Raw genomic sequence first — 18,211 nt, 5'->3', positions numbered from 1 at the left:
CAAATGGAGAAGAAGGACAAAGTAAGAAGACAAAAACTTACCACTTCCACAAGGAATGTGAGAACTTCTTTTCACTATGTCAAGTGTGACATGCCATGGCTGACTCCATGCAGTGTGAAGTTAATCTAACCTGACGCCTCGTTACCAGAATAGTACATATAACTTGTCTTTCAATATGTTTTGACAGATAATAGGACATAGTCAGCCATGTTGAAACCGCGATGTAATGAGGGAAGACTGTATTTATGATTGAGTTATCAGATCAAGCTTTTTTTTTTTTTTTTTGGAGTGTCATGATGCCACTCCTTCCATCCATCCATTTTCGATGCCGCTTATCCTCATTAGGGTCACAAGAGTATGTTGGAGCTGACTTCGGACGAGAGGCAGGGTACACCCTGGACTGGTCGCCAGCCAACTGCAGGAGAACATGCAAACTCCACACAGAAATGGCCAACGGAGATTCGAACCCAGATCTTCCTGAGCTCCTGAGTGTGTGGCTAACATGCTAACCACTCGGCCGCCGTGCGGCCCTGGTGCCACGCCTGACAGCATTCAATTCACAAGAGAAGAAGACGAAGCCGAAGGGAGGTGACAATGTTTACAACACAAGGAGAGAAATTAAAGCTACAGAAGCTGAAATTAGTCACTGTTTTTAAGCATATGGATACAAAAAAAATGGACCCGTCTAATGAATGTCAAAATATTCTCAAAGACACTATTACGCATCACGGCGTGTAGAAACAAGTATATTTTAACAACAAAAGCTTTTCGTATTCACAAATGAATTAAAATAAACTGAAAATTATTCGTGTGCTTTTAGTTAGTTGGTGGCTGACACAACAGCTCCAGTCTCCAATAGGGATGTCCCGATGCGCATATTTTGGCTTCCGATTCCGATTTTTTTTTGTTTTATAGTCTTGCCGATCCAATACCGACCGTTTTTTTAACCATAATAAGCTTTTGTTACAAACATGAATTTGTGGAATTGAATATGGTTATGGGGCTGCACGGTGGTCTAGTGGTTAGCATGTTGGCCAACACAGTAACAGTCTGGAGATCGGGAAGACCTGGGTTCAATTCTCCCTTGGGGATTTCTGTGTGGAGTTAGCATGTTCTCCCCGTGCGTGCGTGGGTTTTCTCCGGGTACTCCGGTTTCCTCCCACATTCCAAAAACATGCATGTTATGGTAATTGGCGACTCTAAATTGTCCATAGGTATGAATGTGAGTGTGAATGGTTGTTTGTCTATATGTGCCCTGCCATTGGCTGGCGACCAGTCCAGGGTGTACCCTGCCTATCGCCCGAAGTCAGCTGGGATAGGCTCCAGCATGCCCCCGTGACCCTAAAGAGGAGAAGCGGTATAGAAAATGGATGGATGAATATGGTTATGAAAATAGCTCTTCAAAAGCATTAAAACCAAAGTATTGCTGAATTTACTCTTTTATTACACAGCATGACCAACAATATTGTTTGGCTTTTGTAACAAACCTCTGTTAGTCAGGTCCCTAATCCAATAAAAGGTAGAATTGGAAAACAATGGGCGTGCAAAATACTTTTAGGGTAGGACTAATCATTTGACATGATTATAGATCAATAGATCAATTCATGGTGTGATTTAGAATAAGGCCCTATGAAATCTGTTTTATTTTTTTTTTCCCAAATTCCGTTTTCTCCTTTTAATTTTTTAGAATTCAGTTTCTTTTCCACTTATTTTACCAGCATAGAGTGTGTGCTATTGGGGTTTGTGAATAAAATGCAACAATCCTTACATTTATTGATGCAATACTCATCCAGCCTGAGTCGCGCACACACAGCTGCACCAGCTAAACTAAGCAAACCCCGCTGGCTTCCATTCACGCTCCGTAACAGAGGAGCTTTTTTTTTTTCGCCGCCATTTCGACATGTTTAGTAGCGTTTGTGCGATCAATCAATCAGCAGTTAGAGTGGCACTTCCCGTGCGAGATCCCTACACCATGGCGCTGCAGTCCGGGCACAGTGAGAGGGAACTACCACTGTAGCTACGGAGCCGCATATCCAACGTGAAACTAACTTCACCACGGTACACTGCGGACATATCTGCATGGCGGTGTTGCGTTTTCTTCTTCTTGCAGGTGGCGCGAATCGAGTGGCAACCAGCTTTGAGGTACATTACTGCACATACCATGCTGGAGTGTGGCTCAGAGTTACGAACATGATACGGCAACCGGAACAGCTCGATCTCGTGGCAAAGCAGATGTTATCCGATCTTCACAAATACAGCAGATCAGCAGCAGATCCCGATCCTTAGTCTCCAAGCTAGACATAATTAGTGTCCTAATTAACCAACACTGCTTTCTAAAATATGTCATTTCTCAATCCACTCAGGTATCCAGAGAATTATATTTACAGACATACTCTCCAAGGCAGACGCGTAAAAACAGAGCGCCCAGTCTGCTCTGTATCATTCAAATGATGTGCCTGTCACAAGCTCAACTCTAAACTATTGCAGCCGCGAGTTGCCGCCAAAAAACACTAACTTAAAAGGTAGCAAATGTTAAATAATAATATGTTTTGATATATCAATCACGCCTGAAAGTAATTAAATGTGTGACGTATTGTTGGGTAAATATGGTATATTCACTGAGATCCTCCACTATTTCATGTTAGCAGATGCGGATTCTTACTCTTTTAAAGCTACTCTACTAATTCCGTTTATTAACGCCAAAGTACTCGTATGTTTAACAATCCTTTTTTTTTTTTAATCAATGTATAATCATTCCCAGTATCCTTTTTATTCCCAGTGGTGGTTTCCTGTCAGGCAGTGCTTGCACATGCACACATACTACAAAGACAGTGTCCACCCACACACTTTGGGTGCCACTTTTCATCAAGGAGAAAAAAAATCATCGCACATCTGACTGTCACCTTGTCACAAAGACTATGGAATGAAAGCAAGCCAATTAGGAGCAACTCAACAGCAACTTGTCTTCAGTACAATCATGTTCGCTGCGCTTCTTATTCTCTCAGACATCCTCTCAACTTCACTTCATCTCTGTACGCGTCGCATTTTCAAAAAGTTCGAGACGCTTTAAGGCAAAAAAAAAGCCCAAAGCGGCTTCCTAGATGTTAAAAAAAAAAAGTCTTGCGATATGGATTCAGAGCAAGGGGCTGCTTATGATCTCTTTGGGAGGAGAAGACAGCTGGTGTCAGTCATTTCTTATTATTCACAATGGGTGGCCAAACTTTTCCACCAAGCCGCATCTAGAGTACATTTAGGGGCCACTTTGATGTTCTTCACTTTTTTTTAAATGATATACAATTGAGGTCATGAAAAACGTGATGGCAAAACTTATTGCTATTAGTATTAGTAGTGTGGCAGCCTGTAACATTAAAAAACACTTTCATTCAATTACAGCTTTTCTTTTTATTGCATGGCCTAATCATACTAATCATGTAATGCTAGTCCTGTTTCATTTTATTTTGGATTATGCGGCAGGCCAACAAAATACAAGCTATGGGCCGCAAATGGCCCTCCAGCCGGACTTTTGTTTTATTTGCATCCCTGACTAGATAATAGATCCCCCATCAATACAGCAGGGTTGGGAAAAGTACCCGCAGGGCCCTTAAGGCCCATTTTTTATTCCGAGCAGTGTTATTCTGTACCAAGCAGAAACACGCTTCCTCTAGGAGCTGCTGGAGAAATGGTGGGCATTGAAGATTAGACACCGGGATTATATTCAGCAATATCCAGTCACCCACTGCCTAAAGTGGATAGGACTTTATTAACCTCGAAAACATACTTGTCCATAATGATAACTTCTGCCAGCTTCCCAAATACTGCAATAAAAATATATTCCTCCCCACTTTAAAATCTATTGTACTTCAACCTGGAATAGACACAGCTGACATTAGATTCTGGGGAGATGAATTATTTAAAGGTCGTTGTTTTTTAAATATACATAATACATTTAAAAAGGATTATGTACAATATTTTTTAATTGATTTTCCTGCATTTTTCTTGAAAAAGTCACTTGAGTTCCTAACACCAAGTAATAGTTTCCCAAAATCTGCCGTGTGTGTGTGTATGTGTATATATCATATTAATATTAGTTTCCACTTTGAAAATAGTCCAGTTTTTAAATCTGCTAATACGAATTATATTTGGGGTATTTTTAGCTTTTAAAAAGGCATGATTACATAACACATTTTTTGTAATTGGAAAAAAACAACAAAAAAATTAAAAAGACAGATGCTTTTAACATACACATCATAATTCAACATCTATCGTGACACAAGGCTCTCGGAGAAAAACATTGCTGCATGCTTTGAATGGGAAAAAGTAGTGCAATCTGGTGGACACACAAGGAAATATTAACAAAGGATTCCATTAGTGTATGTTTAGACCAGGGGTCACCAACGTGGTGCCGGCGGGTAGCCCCCCACGACCACATGAGGTGCCCGCAAGCCTGCTCTTCTTTCAGGTTTTCAGTTAATAATGAAAGAACAGTAGAAAGAAATGCATTCTGAAGTACAAAATGTGAGTTGTGGATACCAGCATTTTGTTCATGTTCTGGTAAAACAAGCATATTCGCTTTGTTTGGGTTAAAAATAAGCTCTGAAAATAAATGTTACAAAAATGAGCAGCTCTTGGCCATTTTCATTTTGTAAAAGTAGCTCTCACAAGGAAAAACGTTGGTGACCCCTGGTTTAGAGAAATGTGGCTCTGATGTAATTTTCAATGTGACATTTTTCATCATTACAAATAAATGTGTTCTTTTCTATAACTTTACAATTGTAGGCTAATTTAAGGAACAGAGATAATATTTACAGACGGGGGTAAACAAATGTCGTATTGCAACATTAGGCAAGGCAAGACCAGGCAACTTTATTTATAGAGCACAATTAGTATATAGTACAATTCAAAGTATTTTACAGACAATAAGGCAAATAAAATCATTCCACAGAACAAAAAATCATTCTAAAAATAATTTTCCATTTTCTATGCTGCCTGCCCTCACTAGGGTATTCCATAGAATCCTGCCATAAAACAAAAGTAATAATGAACGAAATGAAAAGTGAAGAGTACAGATAAAATACTTTCATGTGTCATATGCTCAGTAGAAGTGTTTTCAGCCTCGATTTGAACATCGTCAAAGTTGAGGCGTGCCTCACTTCATCTGGAAGACTGCTGCAGATTTTAGCAGCATAAAACTGAAACGCAATCCTGACTCCGGGTACCCGAAGAAGGCCACTCCCTGAGGTTCTAAGAGCCCGAGATGACTCATATGGCTCTAACATGTCAGAGATTGTATTTTCTGGTTGTAGACTCCAGCAGCAACATTCAGGACGTACTGCAGCTGTTTTACAGCTTGTCTACTATTGGTGGAACTTGTAATAATTACAAGTTTGCACAATTCACATAGCATTAGACGTTCCCAACATGGGGATTTCCCTGGATGACAGCAGAACGCATGAAACAAACAGATGTAATAAGGGCTGTTGCAATAAATAGATTATGGCATGCTGTGGTGATATTTAGATTAGCAAAAGGAGGCATTGAAAGGAGGCATGCAATAGAACATCCAAATCTGTATTGCTGATAGCAAAGTTCAGCTACTGAAACAGGAAAACAATGCAGCAGCATGTGTACATCTGCAGACAGTTAATTTTGGTTTTCTTTAAATAACAGGCATTTTGCATGAAATGAATGATGAGGCACTGACCGAGTTTTTTTTTAATGTCATATAGTGTAGCCTTTCCTATTCCAGGAAAAGTTGCAGCTGCTGTTAAAAAAATAAACACACACACACAACACTGGCTTTTCCTCTGTGGAAGAACGGCAATGACAAGCACCTTCCAGGTCACACACGCCTGACCCCGTCAGGTACTGTCATCGGTACAGCAAGTGCCTCCCATATAACATTTCTATGCATTTTATTGTCTGATTTTCGGGCTATATACTGTACACACACACACACAATGTGCAATTTGACCACATGCTGAAGAAACCATTCTTAAGAGTCTTAACTGGTGTGAATGAAGCAGAAAACCAAAAAGTGAGTTTTAATGGAATTATATATTATAAATGGTTGGGACAGGGGAACAAAATAAACAGACAGAAAACAATTTAATAAAACAGAAACTCACAGCTTTTTTTTCTAAGTAGCTGGGGAGCGGCGGCAACTGTGGACCCTCTACAGTTTGCATATCGCCAGAACCGGTCCACGGATGATGCAGTCAACACTGCCATCCACACAGCCCTTTCTCACCTACAGGGCCAGGACACATACGTCAGAATGCTATTTATAGACTATAGCTCTGCTTTTAATACAGTCTGCCCCCACAAACTCACAAATAAGCTCCTCACACTTGGCCTGTCTCCCTCCCTCTGTAACTGGGTGTTTAACTTTCTCACAGGCAGGCCCCAGTCAGTCAGAGTCCACAATCGCACATCCAGCTCAAGAATTGTGAGCACTGGGACCCCACAGGGGTGTGTGCTGAGTCCACTCCTCTACACGCTCTTCACCTACGATTGCGTGGCCTCCCAGAACAACACCAGCATCATTAAATTTGCAGATGACACTACAGTCATCGGACTGATCACTGGTGGTGTTGAAACATCATACAGAAGAGAGGTGGCGGACCTCATAGCTTGGTGTCGTGATAACAATCTCCTTCTCAATACAGATAAGACTAAAGAGATGATCATCGACCCAAGAACAAGGGAAAAGGAGCCGCATAGACCCCTGTTTATTGATGAGACTGAGGTGGAGAGGGTGAAAACCTTCAAGTTCCTTGGCACACACATCAGCGAGGACCTCACCTGGTCTCACAACACCCAACAAATTATGAAGAAGTCCCAAAGGAGACTGTACTTCCTGAGAAGACTGAGGAAATTTGGCATGTCCACCACAATCCTGAGTTGCTTCTACAGATGCACTATCGAAAGTGTCCTTACCGCCTCCATCACTGTTTGGTATGGTAACTGTACAACACGTGATAGGAAGGCACTCCAGCGGGTGATCAAGACCTCACAGAACATTGTTGGGGCAGCCCTCCCCTCACTGCAAGACATTTATAAAACTAGAGTCCTACGAAGAACACACAACCTCATCAAGGACAGCACACATCCACAACACTCATTATTCACACTCCTACCGTCAGGCAGACGCTACAGGAGTTTGAAGTCCAGGACCACAAGGCTGACAAACAGCTTTTACCCACAGGCCATCAGGCTCCTCAACGAAGCACTCGCACACGCCGCACGCAACACACGCACACACTCATAGCACTTTATTTATTTATTTGTATTATTTATTTGTATTAATGTCTCTTCTGTTGTTGTTGCTTAATTTATTGGTATATATGTTTATGTGTTTATGTTTCTTATGTTCTTACTCTTTCATTTGTTTTCTTTCTTTTCTTGGGAGAATGAACAGAATAAGATTTTCATTGCATGGTATAACTGCTGTTGTACTATGCACATGACAATAAAACTCTCTTGAATCTTGAATCTCTTGAATCTTGGGTATAAGGTTTTTTTTCTTGGGGGGTGGGTGGAGGAAACAATCCTTAGAGTTCCTTGAGTTACTCACTTCCGGGGTTTCACACTTGGGAAGAGACCCTTAATCCATTGAGAGGCGAAAAAAGCAAAAAACAGTCCTACCAGCTCGCCTCTTCGTTACGAAGGAGTCAATTCCAGTTTGTTTTGGGTGCAAGCTGTATTTATTAAAAAAAAAAAAAAATACCTATCTAGGCTAGGCCAGAGAACATGTATCAATATCTCATATTGTCAAAAGTTTACAAGTTTTAATTAATCACATTTCTGTTCAATATGGCAATATTCTGTCCATAGACTCAACAGCACTTCAGTCACATTACGTAGCATTCATTGTACACAGTGCATCTTCTGTAACTGGTTAAGGCCCTGTCACACCTTGACGATTTAGCCAGCATACGCCAACATATAAAAAATTTGGCCAATACGCTGGCGTACGTCGAATAAGTTATGGGTAAGTTTTGTATAAGTTAAGAGCACGCTGAAGCACACCGGCATACGTCATCCAAAGTCATCCAAAAATTTTGGCATGCACAAAACTTTCTGACGTATGTCAACGTATGATTCATACGTCCCGCATACGCGGGCAATAAGTTTTGCGATTGTTGACGACTGTTCACACACGTTATTTGTAAGTTACGCACAAGTCGTACTACGTCAAGATAATACCAAGCGTACCTTTGCCTTCTTGTCCACTCTGTGGTAGTCAGTCTTCTTGATGTCCCAGAGGATGTTGTTCTCACGAAGGAAATCACACATTACCTGCTCCCATTGAGACAAAACTGTGTCTTCTTGGCTCTCTTCTTGGCAATAGTTGGCTGAGAGGAGATGGAGGCCACTGGGGAAGTAGCTTCCGTTACCATTGATGATGCCTGAGAGGCGTTAGAACCTGCGTCATCTCCATCAGAGTGAGAGTGGGAGGCTGTGGGTGGTGATGGATCCTCCGTACGTCCACGTCCTCGCCCTCACCCTCCGTCACTGCCCTGATACTTCTTGGCAGCGGTCTTGCAAATTTTCTTCGGCATGATGGTGATGTTGACAGTGTGATGTCTAGTGAGGTTATGAAATGAGTCATCAAGTGGCAGCCTTTTTATAGGCTATGACACGTGATCGTCGGCCATGCGCTGCCGTGCGGTTTGCATAAGTTAGACTGGCGTTGGGCATAAGTTGTGAACGCCGGCAACACGCTACGCATTCGTTGGTGTAAGTTGTCTATAAGTTATAGAAATGTTCTATATAAGTTACTAATTCGTCATGTATACGTCGAACTCGTTATGTATACGCTATGTATACGCCCAAAATGGAAAAAAACGTCGACGGTTCAACGTATGCCATCAAAATGATCACGTCGGGCATGCGCTGGCTAAATCGTCAAGGTGTGACAGGGCCTTTAGCAAGTATTGAATATACAACAGACAATTATCAAAACATGACAGCCAAAATCAAGGCAACAGCAACCACTTCAGCCAATGACAACACTTTTCAGTTAGTCTCGCAGTAGTAAATTAACAACCAAGTGGGGGGGGACACATTGCCATAATGTTCATGGCCCGATTGGCGCTAACAAACAATTAACTCTCTCCACGTATCCTACACATCTAGCGGCTTAAAATATGAGTGGCGCGTGTGAAAAGGTGCGTATCTTACCGCAGAGTTGTTTTATCCATGTTTCAAACCAAACAAGGTCGTGAATGTGCCGCTCGAGTCGGGGTCGTCAGCCACAGCCACAGCAGAAGTGGGTGACTGCTTACACCTGCCGGCATTTCATTGTTGCCGCACAGCAGCTACAACGAATAAAAGGGAACTCAGTTGACCGGATCATGTGACAACTCCTGGTTAACGCCTGCTGTGACGTGGGTTACACGGCATTATATTAACGGCAACATGCTAACCAATACAAACTGACGGTAGGCAGCCATGCTCGAGGCAGCCTCAGGATGACCAAATTCAGCGATTTTTACTTAAGAAAATGTTAAAAACGATTGGACTCATACAGAAAATACATTTAGAATGCAGTTCAATGGACATATATATATATATATATATATATATATATATATATATATATATATATATATATATATATATATATATATATATATATATATATATATATATATCATCATCATATATATATATCATATCAACACATGAAAATGATGACAACTAGACGCAACAGTCCGCCTCATACGGATGTAAACTAGTGTGTACTTTCCCGGTAGGGAGTCAGTTTCTTCTTTTAGCATCCTGTGAATTATACTGTTTCACCTATAACACGTTTGATGGTGAAAGCCCCGCCTGCTAAGTTGCTACTTCCCTCCCCCCCAAAAGTACCTTACATCAGTGCTCATCTATCCTTATGTGACTTTCACTCAATTGTCACATCCATCTGCTTCTGTGAGCATCTATTTGTTCATAGGGTGACAGGCAGAACAATTCATTGCTCTTCCACTAGATGGCAGGAGCTACTGTACATATTGAACTGCATATCCACCTGTTGCTATTCAGACAACATTTTGTTTGATGGTGTCCGGTGAAATTGTTCTCATGTAAAATATGTGCCTCGGTGCAATAAAGGCTGGAAAATACTGAGCTAAATAATGTGCTGTATTTGTTGTGTGTGTGTACATGGAATGAAGGGGCTGAACATCAGCACAAACCACCACATATCCATTATGGCTTTAAATGAACCGCCTCATACCCAATGACCCGAGCACTACATAAGCTAGCAGTGCTGCTCCAGAGACCTCATTTATGCTGAAGCCCCCATCTTTTTCAGTGGAGCGTCCATTAGTGGCTCTCATTCTCCAAGACCAGTGGCAGCATCCATCTGTCAGTCTCACTGGTGCACAGTGAGCTCTTGTAAATATGTGGTGCATGCACGTCACCTGCCTCTCCAGGCCATGAGCCATGCATTTTGAATGCGTTTGTAACCTACATCGACGATATCTGTACTTCTGTCAGCAGTCCTTCCCAGTATTCACACATGGGCTGCAGTTAGTATGTTCAAGAGTGCTCTGACTTGGTGCTTAGTTGATGTAAAAAGAGATGGGGATGATACAAAGTTGACATACTTAAACAGGGATGCGACTGAGTGTTTGTTCATGTTTGGCTTTCCTAAAGCCTCCAAATGGCGAGTGGAAACCAAAAGCAGGCAGGCCAAGGCAACATAAAATTGCTGCAAGGCAGAAGGGAGGAGCTCTCATGAATAATTTTGCCTTGCACTACATTTGACTATTCAATGTGGGTGACCAGCGCTTAAACACACACTTTTATTTCCCATCTGATTAACAAAATGCTTTCGCTCTTTCTTCTTGCTTCCTTTCGGTCTTGTGTCCCAGATTCTGATTGGAGAAGTGACCGGTTTCTTTGTCAAGTCTGAGGGCGCACAGGAGAAGACCATTGTGACCGCAGACTGCTGCTATTTCAACCCTCTCCTCCGGAGGATCGTACGCTTTCTGGGTCAGTTGTAGTTCTGCCTCTTTTGTTAAAGTCATGCAGTCTGTGGACTAAGCAGAAAGAAACTTTACCTTTAGTGTGGGTCATTGGACTACTTTCACATTTGGGTCCGATGTCTTCTGTTGCATCGTGTTTATACAATTTGACACTTTATTAGGCACACTTGCACACTTTAATGAGATCCATTACAACATCTGTATCAACGATAATAGCCAAGTAGCGCATACCGTATTGACTAGGGTTGGGTATCGTTTTACAGTACAGTGGTACTTCAATTAACGTCTTCCCCGGTTAGCGCGTTTTTCGGTTAACAACCAAAATTGTTGCTAAAATTTTGCCTTGGCTTGGCTTGTTTAGCGTCCAAAATACCGTCTGGTTTGTTTACGCCGCCATCTTGGATCACGAACACAAGACGAAATCTCACGATACTTGCACGTGATCTCACAATGCGTTTTAGGTTGTTTATATCAAAGTTCCAAAGTGATACATGACGTAATAAACACATGGACTGCACAAAAGAGAAAGGCGATGGACTGTAACCGAGACAAGGGTTCAAAATCTGAGAATTTTACGGGTTAAAGAGAAGACCGTCGTAATTTCAGCGGTATGGAAATGTGACGGCAAGGCTCAGTCATCGGCTGCGTGCACACACACACACACATATTCATGCACATCGTCCCACGTAACAGTTTGTCAACCTGGCAGCGCATCGAGGGTGACACTCGCTGTTTCTGCCTGTCTCATTTTACATCCATAACTTTAATTTCTTCTTCTGACAAAACATAAGCATTCCAATATACTGTAGCATGTTCGCAGCATCCACAGTCAAAAATAGCACGTCACCAGACATAAGGCATCCTCCTTACAGCAAGGCACATGTTTATCTGTTCTAGAACGTTGATATTTAGTTTGATATGTTTTTTACATTTTTGAAAATTGTGGTTTCAGCAGAATAATGTGTTCATACATAAACTCACTGATTTGTTCATATAACGCATACAGAGCAATGAACGACACCGTCTGACTCCTTTCTTCATGTCGGAACAGGATCAGTTACGTTCATGTAATGTTCATGTATGATGCGTTCAAGCGCACTGGTAACTTCAGGCTTCCAGGCATTAACCCATCACAGGACAGAAAAATGCTGACATTACTGTACGCCTGCTAACTGGCCCGAGAATAATAAGGCATATTCAGCACTTCAATGTTCGAGATATTTTTATACAGCTTTTGGATGTCATTGATTGTGCTGGTGTAGCTAATGTTGTGGTTGGGGATGGTGGGGAGGCTAATTCCACAAAATTGTTACAAGTGTGAATGTATCCATCCAATTATGATTCAAGTGTCCCTATTTCATGATGTCACACACAGGCGTCTACTCCTTTGGCCTCTTCACAACCACCATCTTTGCCAATGCGGGTCAAGTGGTGACAGGAAACCAGACACCCCATTTCCTGACTGCCTGCAAGCCCAACTACACGGCTCTGGGGTGCCAGTCCTCGCTACAGTACATCACCGAGCACCGGGCCTGCACAGGAAACCCTTACATGGTGGCGTCCGCCCGTAAATCCTTCCCATCCAAAGACGCGGCACTCAGCTTTTATTCGGCCATCTACACCGTGGTAAGAAAGGAGCCTTTTTTTGTGGGTCAATGTTGAAGTTAACACATCATTGTCTTCTCATCACTACCATGAAAACATGCCTTTTAGTGAGTATTACGTCAATTTCAGCCACTGTTGATAAAAGCCCTCATTTATATTTTTATTAGTGTTGTTGCCCTTGTATGTGTTTGCTTCTCACCTTCAAATCACTGCAGAGGGCCCCCACTTGTGGCTTACTCAGGTACTGCATGGATCAGTTTCCTCATCTTGTTTTGTTTCAGATGTATGTGACCCTGGTGTTCCGCACCAAAGGGACCCGTCTGACCAAGCCAACATTGTGCCTGGTGCTGCTGTCCCTGGCTGTGCTGGTGGGGGTGGTAAGGGTGACAGAGCACAGGAACCACTGGAGTGACGTCCTGGCCGGGTTTGTCACTGGCGGAGCCATTGCTGCCTTCTTGGTGAGAAGGGAGAAGAGCGATGAGGTTTAATGAGAGTTCTTTTAGTTACTTTGTGGCCTCCTTTTACTCATTCAGGTGTCTTGTGTCATCAACAACTTCCGGCCGACAAAAACGGCAGGGTCGAGCCCTCCTCCGCCTCCAACTACACAGCCTTTGGAGACCCCAGCCGGTATTCCTCTGCTCAGTCTGCCCCGTGTTGAGAGTCCACTCGAAAAGTTAAGTGGCCATCAGGTAAGGGGTGGGGTGAAGAAAAACGAGGCTCTTAAAATGTGCATTAAATACCAAGAGAGAAGCTGAAATGTAGAATAAATAAATACCGTACATTCCCGTGTATAAGCTGCACCCTCTAAATTTAGAGGAAAAAGCAGATTTGTACATATTTAAGCCGCACTGGACTATAAGCTGCACATGTCCACTTCGTAAAATGGTGTACTGTGGCCCGCACGAGTCCGTGAGGACCAGGCAGCTCTTTATTTGACAGGAGCCAATCAAGAGCTATGATAAAACTCAAATTGCAGGAGGTCATTACTGAATATAACAGCCGGACTCACGGTGTCATTTTACAAAGAACACTAAACTCATCACATAGCAACTTAGCACAGAAAAGGTGTACCCTAAAATAATATATAAAAAACAAGTACCAATACCAGTTAAAAATTAAATAAAACTATTTTAAAGTTTTCCCATAATGCATTGCGCCTGAGCAAAGCATGTCATTGGAGGACAAGCAGCATAGAAATGAATGGATAGATGGAGCTGCAATTTTGCCTCTGCCCACCAGAGGAAGCCAGAGGAGCCCAGAGGGAGGCTGACATCATTACAACACCCTGGCAGGCACCAATGAGTGCTTTGCTCAGACGCAATGCATTATGGGAAAACTTTCAAATATATTTTTTTCCATTTTGAACTTGTATTGTTGCTTGTTTGTATATTTCTGAGGTACACCTTTTCAGTGTTAAGCTGCTGTGTGATAACTTCAGTGTTCTTTGTAAGATGACACCGTGAGTCAGACTGTTATATTGAGCGGCACACTATTTAAAAAATTAGTCGTAGTTCTGAAGTAAAGGAGATGTCACGATTACAGTTTAGTCATAAATTAGCTGCACAGCTGTACAGTATAAGCCGGAGGGTTCAAAGTTTAAAAAAAAAAAAGTAGCGGCTTATACACTGGAAATTACGGTAAATGAGGATTGTAGCACTCGTAAATATATAGCATATCATAGGATGTGAGCACAATAATTACTGATTAATGGATCCGGAATGTTACATTTGAAACTACTCACAGGTTGCAAGCGCATCAATCTCAAATCGTTCAAGTCAAATACAAACACAGCTGACCATTGTGACTATGCAGGGTTATTTGTTCCATAATTAAAGACAAATAAATACAAAGCTAACTACCTTAATTGAAATAATTTATACATGTTTCGATTAATTTATTACGTTGCAAAATATTTTTATTTGATTACCTATATATTTGTTTTTATTTAAGGACATTTCTATTTATTTAATGGCCTTGACCATTTTTATATTGCATTTTGCTATAACTTAAAAAATGATATGCCAACATGCCCCCTTGGGTTTGTTAGATGTGGAGGGTTTTTTCTGCCAAAATCAAATAAACATAAATCCACATGATGAGATCATTTGAATGATGAATTAAAATTTTAAATAATTTATAAAATAATTTGTGAATTAAAGCAATTGTGAAATGTGATATTAAAAAATGGACTAATTATTTTCTGACCAATATTTAATTTTATATATATTGTATATATCATGGTTTTTCTAATTATGTATTGACATTTTATTAAATTAATACATTTATATTATTCATTTTAAATAATTACTTGTATGTATTAATGTATTATTATTTGTATTATCATATAATATAATATGATATAATATAATATAATATAACAACAAATGTGGTTATTAATAAATACAATAATAAAAAGGTCAGTGCAGTGTTTAAGTGACTTATTGGGGCATGGCGTCTATTATAGCGAGGCCTACTACTTGAGGAAATGCGGTGCATTCACCTCAACACACTCCATGTGACGTCCCTGCTCTCTTTGTGCCCCCCACCTCCATCTCCATCTTCTCTCTTAGGCTCCAGGGCTACCGTATTCTGAGATCACATGACCATCAGCCAATCCCGCACCCCACCCCTGTTCACCATCCCCTGCGGCGGTGCCTCACCAGCTCAGTCTAGACCTGCCTGGCGACGGCGGCACCAATCTGCCCTGCCCCGCCCACCAGGGGGGACGGCTTCCTCTCCGTCGGGTGAAGTCCACCCGGGTGTGAAGCTCCACGGACAGAACTGCATCACGAGACAGACTCATGGTGGACATCTGTCTTGTTAGACGGCCTCCATTTTTGGGTAGAGAAGAGCCGAGGAAAGGCTCATTAAAAGCCAGCACTGTTGAAGCAATATATCACCTCTTATTTCCTCATCCCTACAGAGACTTTATAGGAAGTCCTACTGGCTTCTGATGCTTTGATGAAACCTATGAAGACCAGTGGATCACACTCAGGACAATTTCATGGAGGGAAAGGGATGATTAAATGTCACCAAAACACTGGTTCAATCCGGAAGTTTAGTCCAGGGGTGTCCAAACGTTTTCCACTGAGAGCCGCACAGAGAAAAATGATCATAAGTATGATATTCTTCATATTTTTATTCATAAACATTCTAAAATCCAATCTGGGTGAAGATATGCTAAACTATGTTTTACTACTATTATTATTATAATCGCGGCAATTAAACCTTTTGGAGGGCTTTAACATGCTCGAAAGCGGACCAAATCTAATCAGGTGACAGGACGCTAGGGGTGCCACGAGACACTCAGTTCACGAGACGACCCGCGAGATTGGGTCTACGAGGACGAGACAAGACGGGATTTTAATTTTACGAATATTACAATGAAAAAATATTTTAAAAAATATACAGTATGACAATATATTGCAATCTACTCATTTAATTTCTACTGCGTTACACTTCTTCTCTGTGTGTATGCCTGTGATGGGCCTGTGTGTATGATGGGCAAAAGGGCTCACTCCGTTCTTGCTGTTGTTCTATGGAACAAACGTGACAAGGCGTTGAAACCAACGCACAGTGACTTCTCTTCCTGCCTGTTTGGAGACGAGAGACAAGGAAAACATCCATCCATCCATCTTCTATGCTGCTTATCCTCACTAGGGTCGCGGGTATGCTGGAGCCTATCCCAGCTGACTTTGGGCGAGAGGCGGGGTACACCCTGGACTGGTCGCCAGTCAATCACAGGGCACATATAGACAAACAACCATAGCTATGGACAATTTAGAGTCGCCAATTAACCTAACATGCATGAGGAAACCGGAGTACCTGGAGAAAACCTACGCACGCACGGGGAGAACATGCAAACTCCACACAGGAAAACAGAGGCTGGTGAAATGATCGAGTTTATTTTCATTTATTGTGTGATTGGTCCATGAATTTATTATCATCCCAGGCATAGTGCCCACGAGACATTTTTGTCCTGAACGAGAAATCTTGCCACGTTTTAGTCTCGCAAGATCTTGCGACGCGACACCCCGCAGGATGCATGAAAATCATCAAAGACCATATACTGTAAGACGCACAGGTAGTCGGCCTTTTTGTATTGTATTTGTATTTGTACTTTATTTATCCCACAGCGGGGAAATTTACTTGTTACAGCAGCAAGCAAGATAAGCAAGTAAAGAGTACAGTGTAAAGAAATGCATATTGACTACAACATGGTTCAGGTGGTGCAGGTGTTATAGAGCCTGACAGCGGTCGGTTCTTACACCATGGGTGTAACAGTCTGCTGCTGAAGGAGCTGCCCAGGGAAACAACAGTATCATGTAGCGGGTGAGAGGTGTTGTCCATGATGGATGTCAGCTTAGCCAACATCCTTCTCTCCCCCACTTCCTCCACGGAGTCCAGAGGACTGTCCAGGACAGAGCTCGCTCTCCTGATCAGCCTATTGATCCTGCTCCTGTCCCTGTCCGTGCTGCCCCCTCTCCAGCAGCCCACAGCATAGAAGATGGCTGAGGCCATCACAGAGTCATAAAAGGTCCGTAAAAGAGTCCTGCACACACCAAAGGACCTCAGTCTCCTCAGCAGGTGGAGGCGACTCTGGCCCTTCTTGTAGAGGGCGTGGGTGTTGACGGACCAGTCCAGTTTGTTGTTAAGGTGAACACCCAGGAATTTGTAGCTGTCTACCAACTCTATATCCGCTCCCTGGATGTTCACCGGTGTGAAATGGGATGTTTTCCTCTGGAAGTTAATGATCATCTCCTTTGTCTTGCTGGTGTTGAGTTGCAGCTGGTTAAGCTCACTCCAGCTGACAAAGTCCCTGATGACCGTCCTGAATTCCAGATCATTCCCCTCTGAAACGCAACCCACAATGGCTGTGTCATCGGAGAACTTCTGGATGTGACACTGAGTGGAGTTATGTGTGAAGTCCGAGGTGTAGAGGGTGAAGAGGAAAGGGGAGAGCGCCGTACCCTGAGGGGCACCTGTGCTGCAGAGTACCATGTCAGATACACAGTGACGGAGCCTCACATACTGTGGTCTGTTGGTGAGGTAGTCTATAACCCATGCAGTCAGTTGTTGGTCCACTCCCACACTCTCCATCTTCACTCTGAGCAGTGACGGCTGGATAGTGTTAAAGGCACTGGAGAAGTCAAAAAACATGACCCTCACAGCTCTCCCGCTGTCCTCCAGGTGTAGCAGTGATCTGTGCAGCAGGTAGATCACTGCGTCGTCCACTCCGATCCGAGGCCGGTAAGCAAACTGCAGGGGGTCCAGCTGAGTGCCCACCAGGGGTCGCAGGTGCTGCAGGATAATCCTCTCCATGGTCTTCATCAGGTGAGAGGTCAAGGCAACAGGCCTGAAGTGGTTAGGCTCCTTGGGACGTGGTGTCTTTGGTATCGGGACAACACAGGAGGTCTTCCACAGGGCCGGGACTTTCTCCAGGCTCAGGCTGAGATTGAACAAGTGCCTGAGAACTCCACAGAGCTGGTCAGCACAGTCCTTGAGGATTCTAGGGCTGATGCCGTCCGGTCCCGGGGCCTTCCTTGCCTTGATCTTCTTCAGCTGACTTCTCACCTGATCATCAGTTATGGAGAGGGGGGTAGAGGATGGCTAGG

The 18,211-nt window shown here is 42.7% G+C and overlaps 1 protein-coding gene across 3 annotated transcripts in view; it reads left to right on the top strand.

Annotated features, from left to right (window-relative positions):
• Window positions 1-18,211, top strand: part of LOC129182515 (phospholipid phosphatase-related protein type 5-like) — a 71,309-nt gene extending 53,098 nt beyond the window's left edge. For 2 of the 3 annotated variants that reach the window (XM_054778754.1, XM_054778756.1), the window contains 5 exons: window positions 10,878-10,998; window positions 12,367-12,617; window positions 12,878-13,054; window positions 13,130-13,269; window positions 15,167-18,211. In XM_054778754.1, coding sequence (XP_054634729.1) covers window positions 10,878-10,998; window positions 12,367-12,617; window positions 12,878-13,054; window positions 13,130-13,269; window positions 15,167-15,269 — 792 coding nt within the window. In that variant the 3' untranslated portion in view covers window positions 15,270-18,211. Of the gene's footprint in view, window positions 1-10,877; window positions 10,999-12,366; window positions 12,618-12,877; window positions 13,055-13,129; window positions 13,286-15,166 lie in introns of all 3 variants that reach the window. The other variant, XM_054778755.1, reaches the window with a different exon arrangement.

This window comes from Dunckerocampus dactyliophorus, chromosome 6 (genome assembly GCF_027744805.1).
Source record: "Dunckerocampus dactyliophorus isolate RoL2022-P2 chromosome 6, RoL_Ddac_1.1, whole genome shotgun sequence".
Classification (NCBI taxonomy): domain Eukaryota; kingdom Metazoa; phylum Chordata; class Actinopteri; order Syngnathiformes; family Syngnathidae; genus Dunckerocampus; species Dunckerocampus dactyliophorus.
Note: the sequence above shows the minus strand (reverse complement) of the source record. Positions and strands in the feature narration are given on the sequence as shown.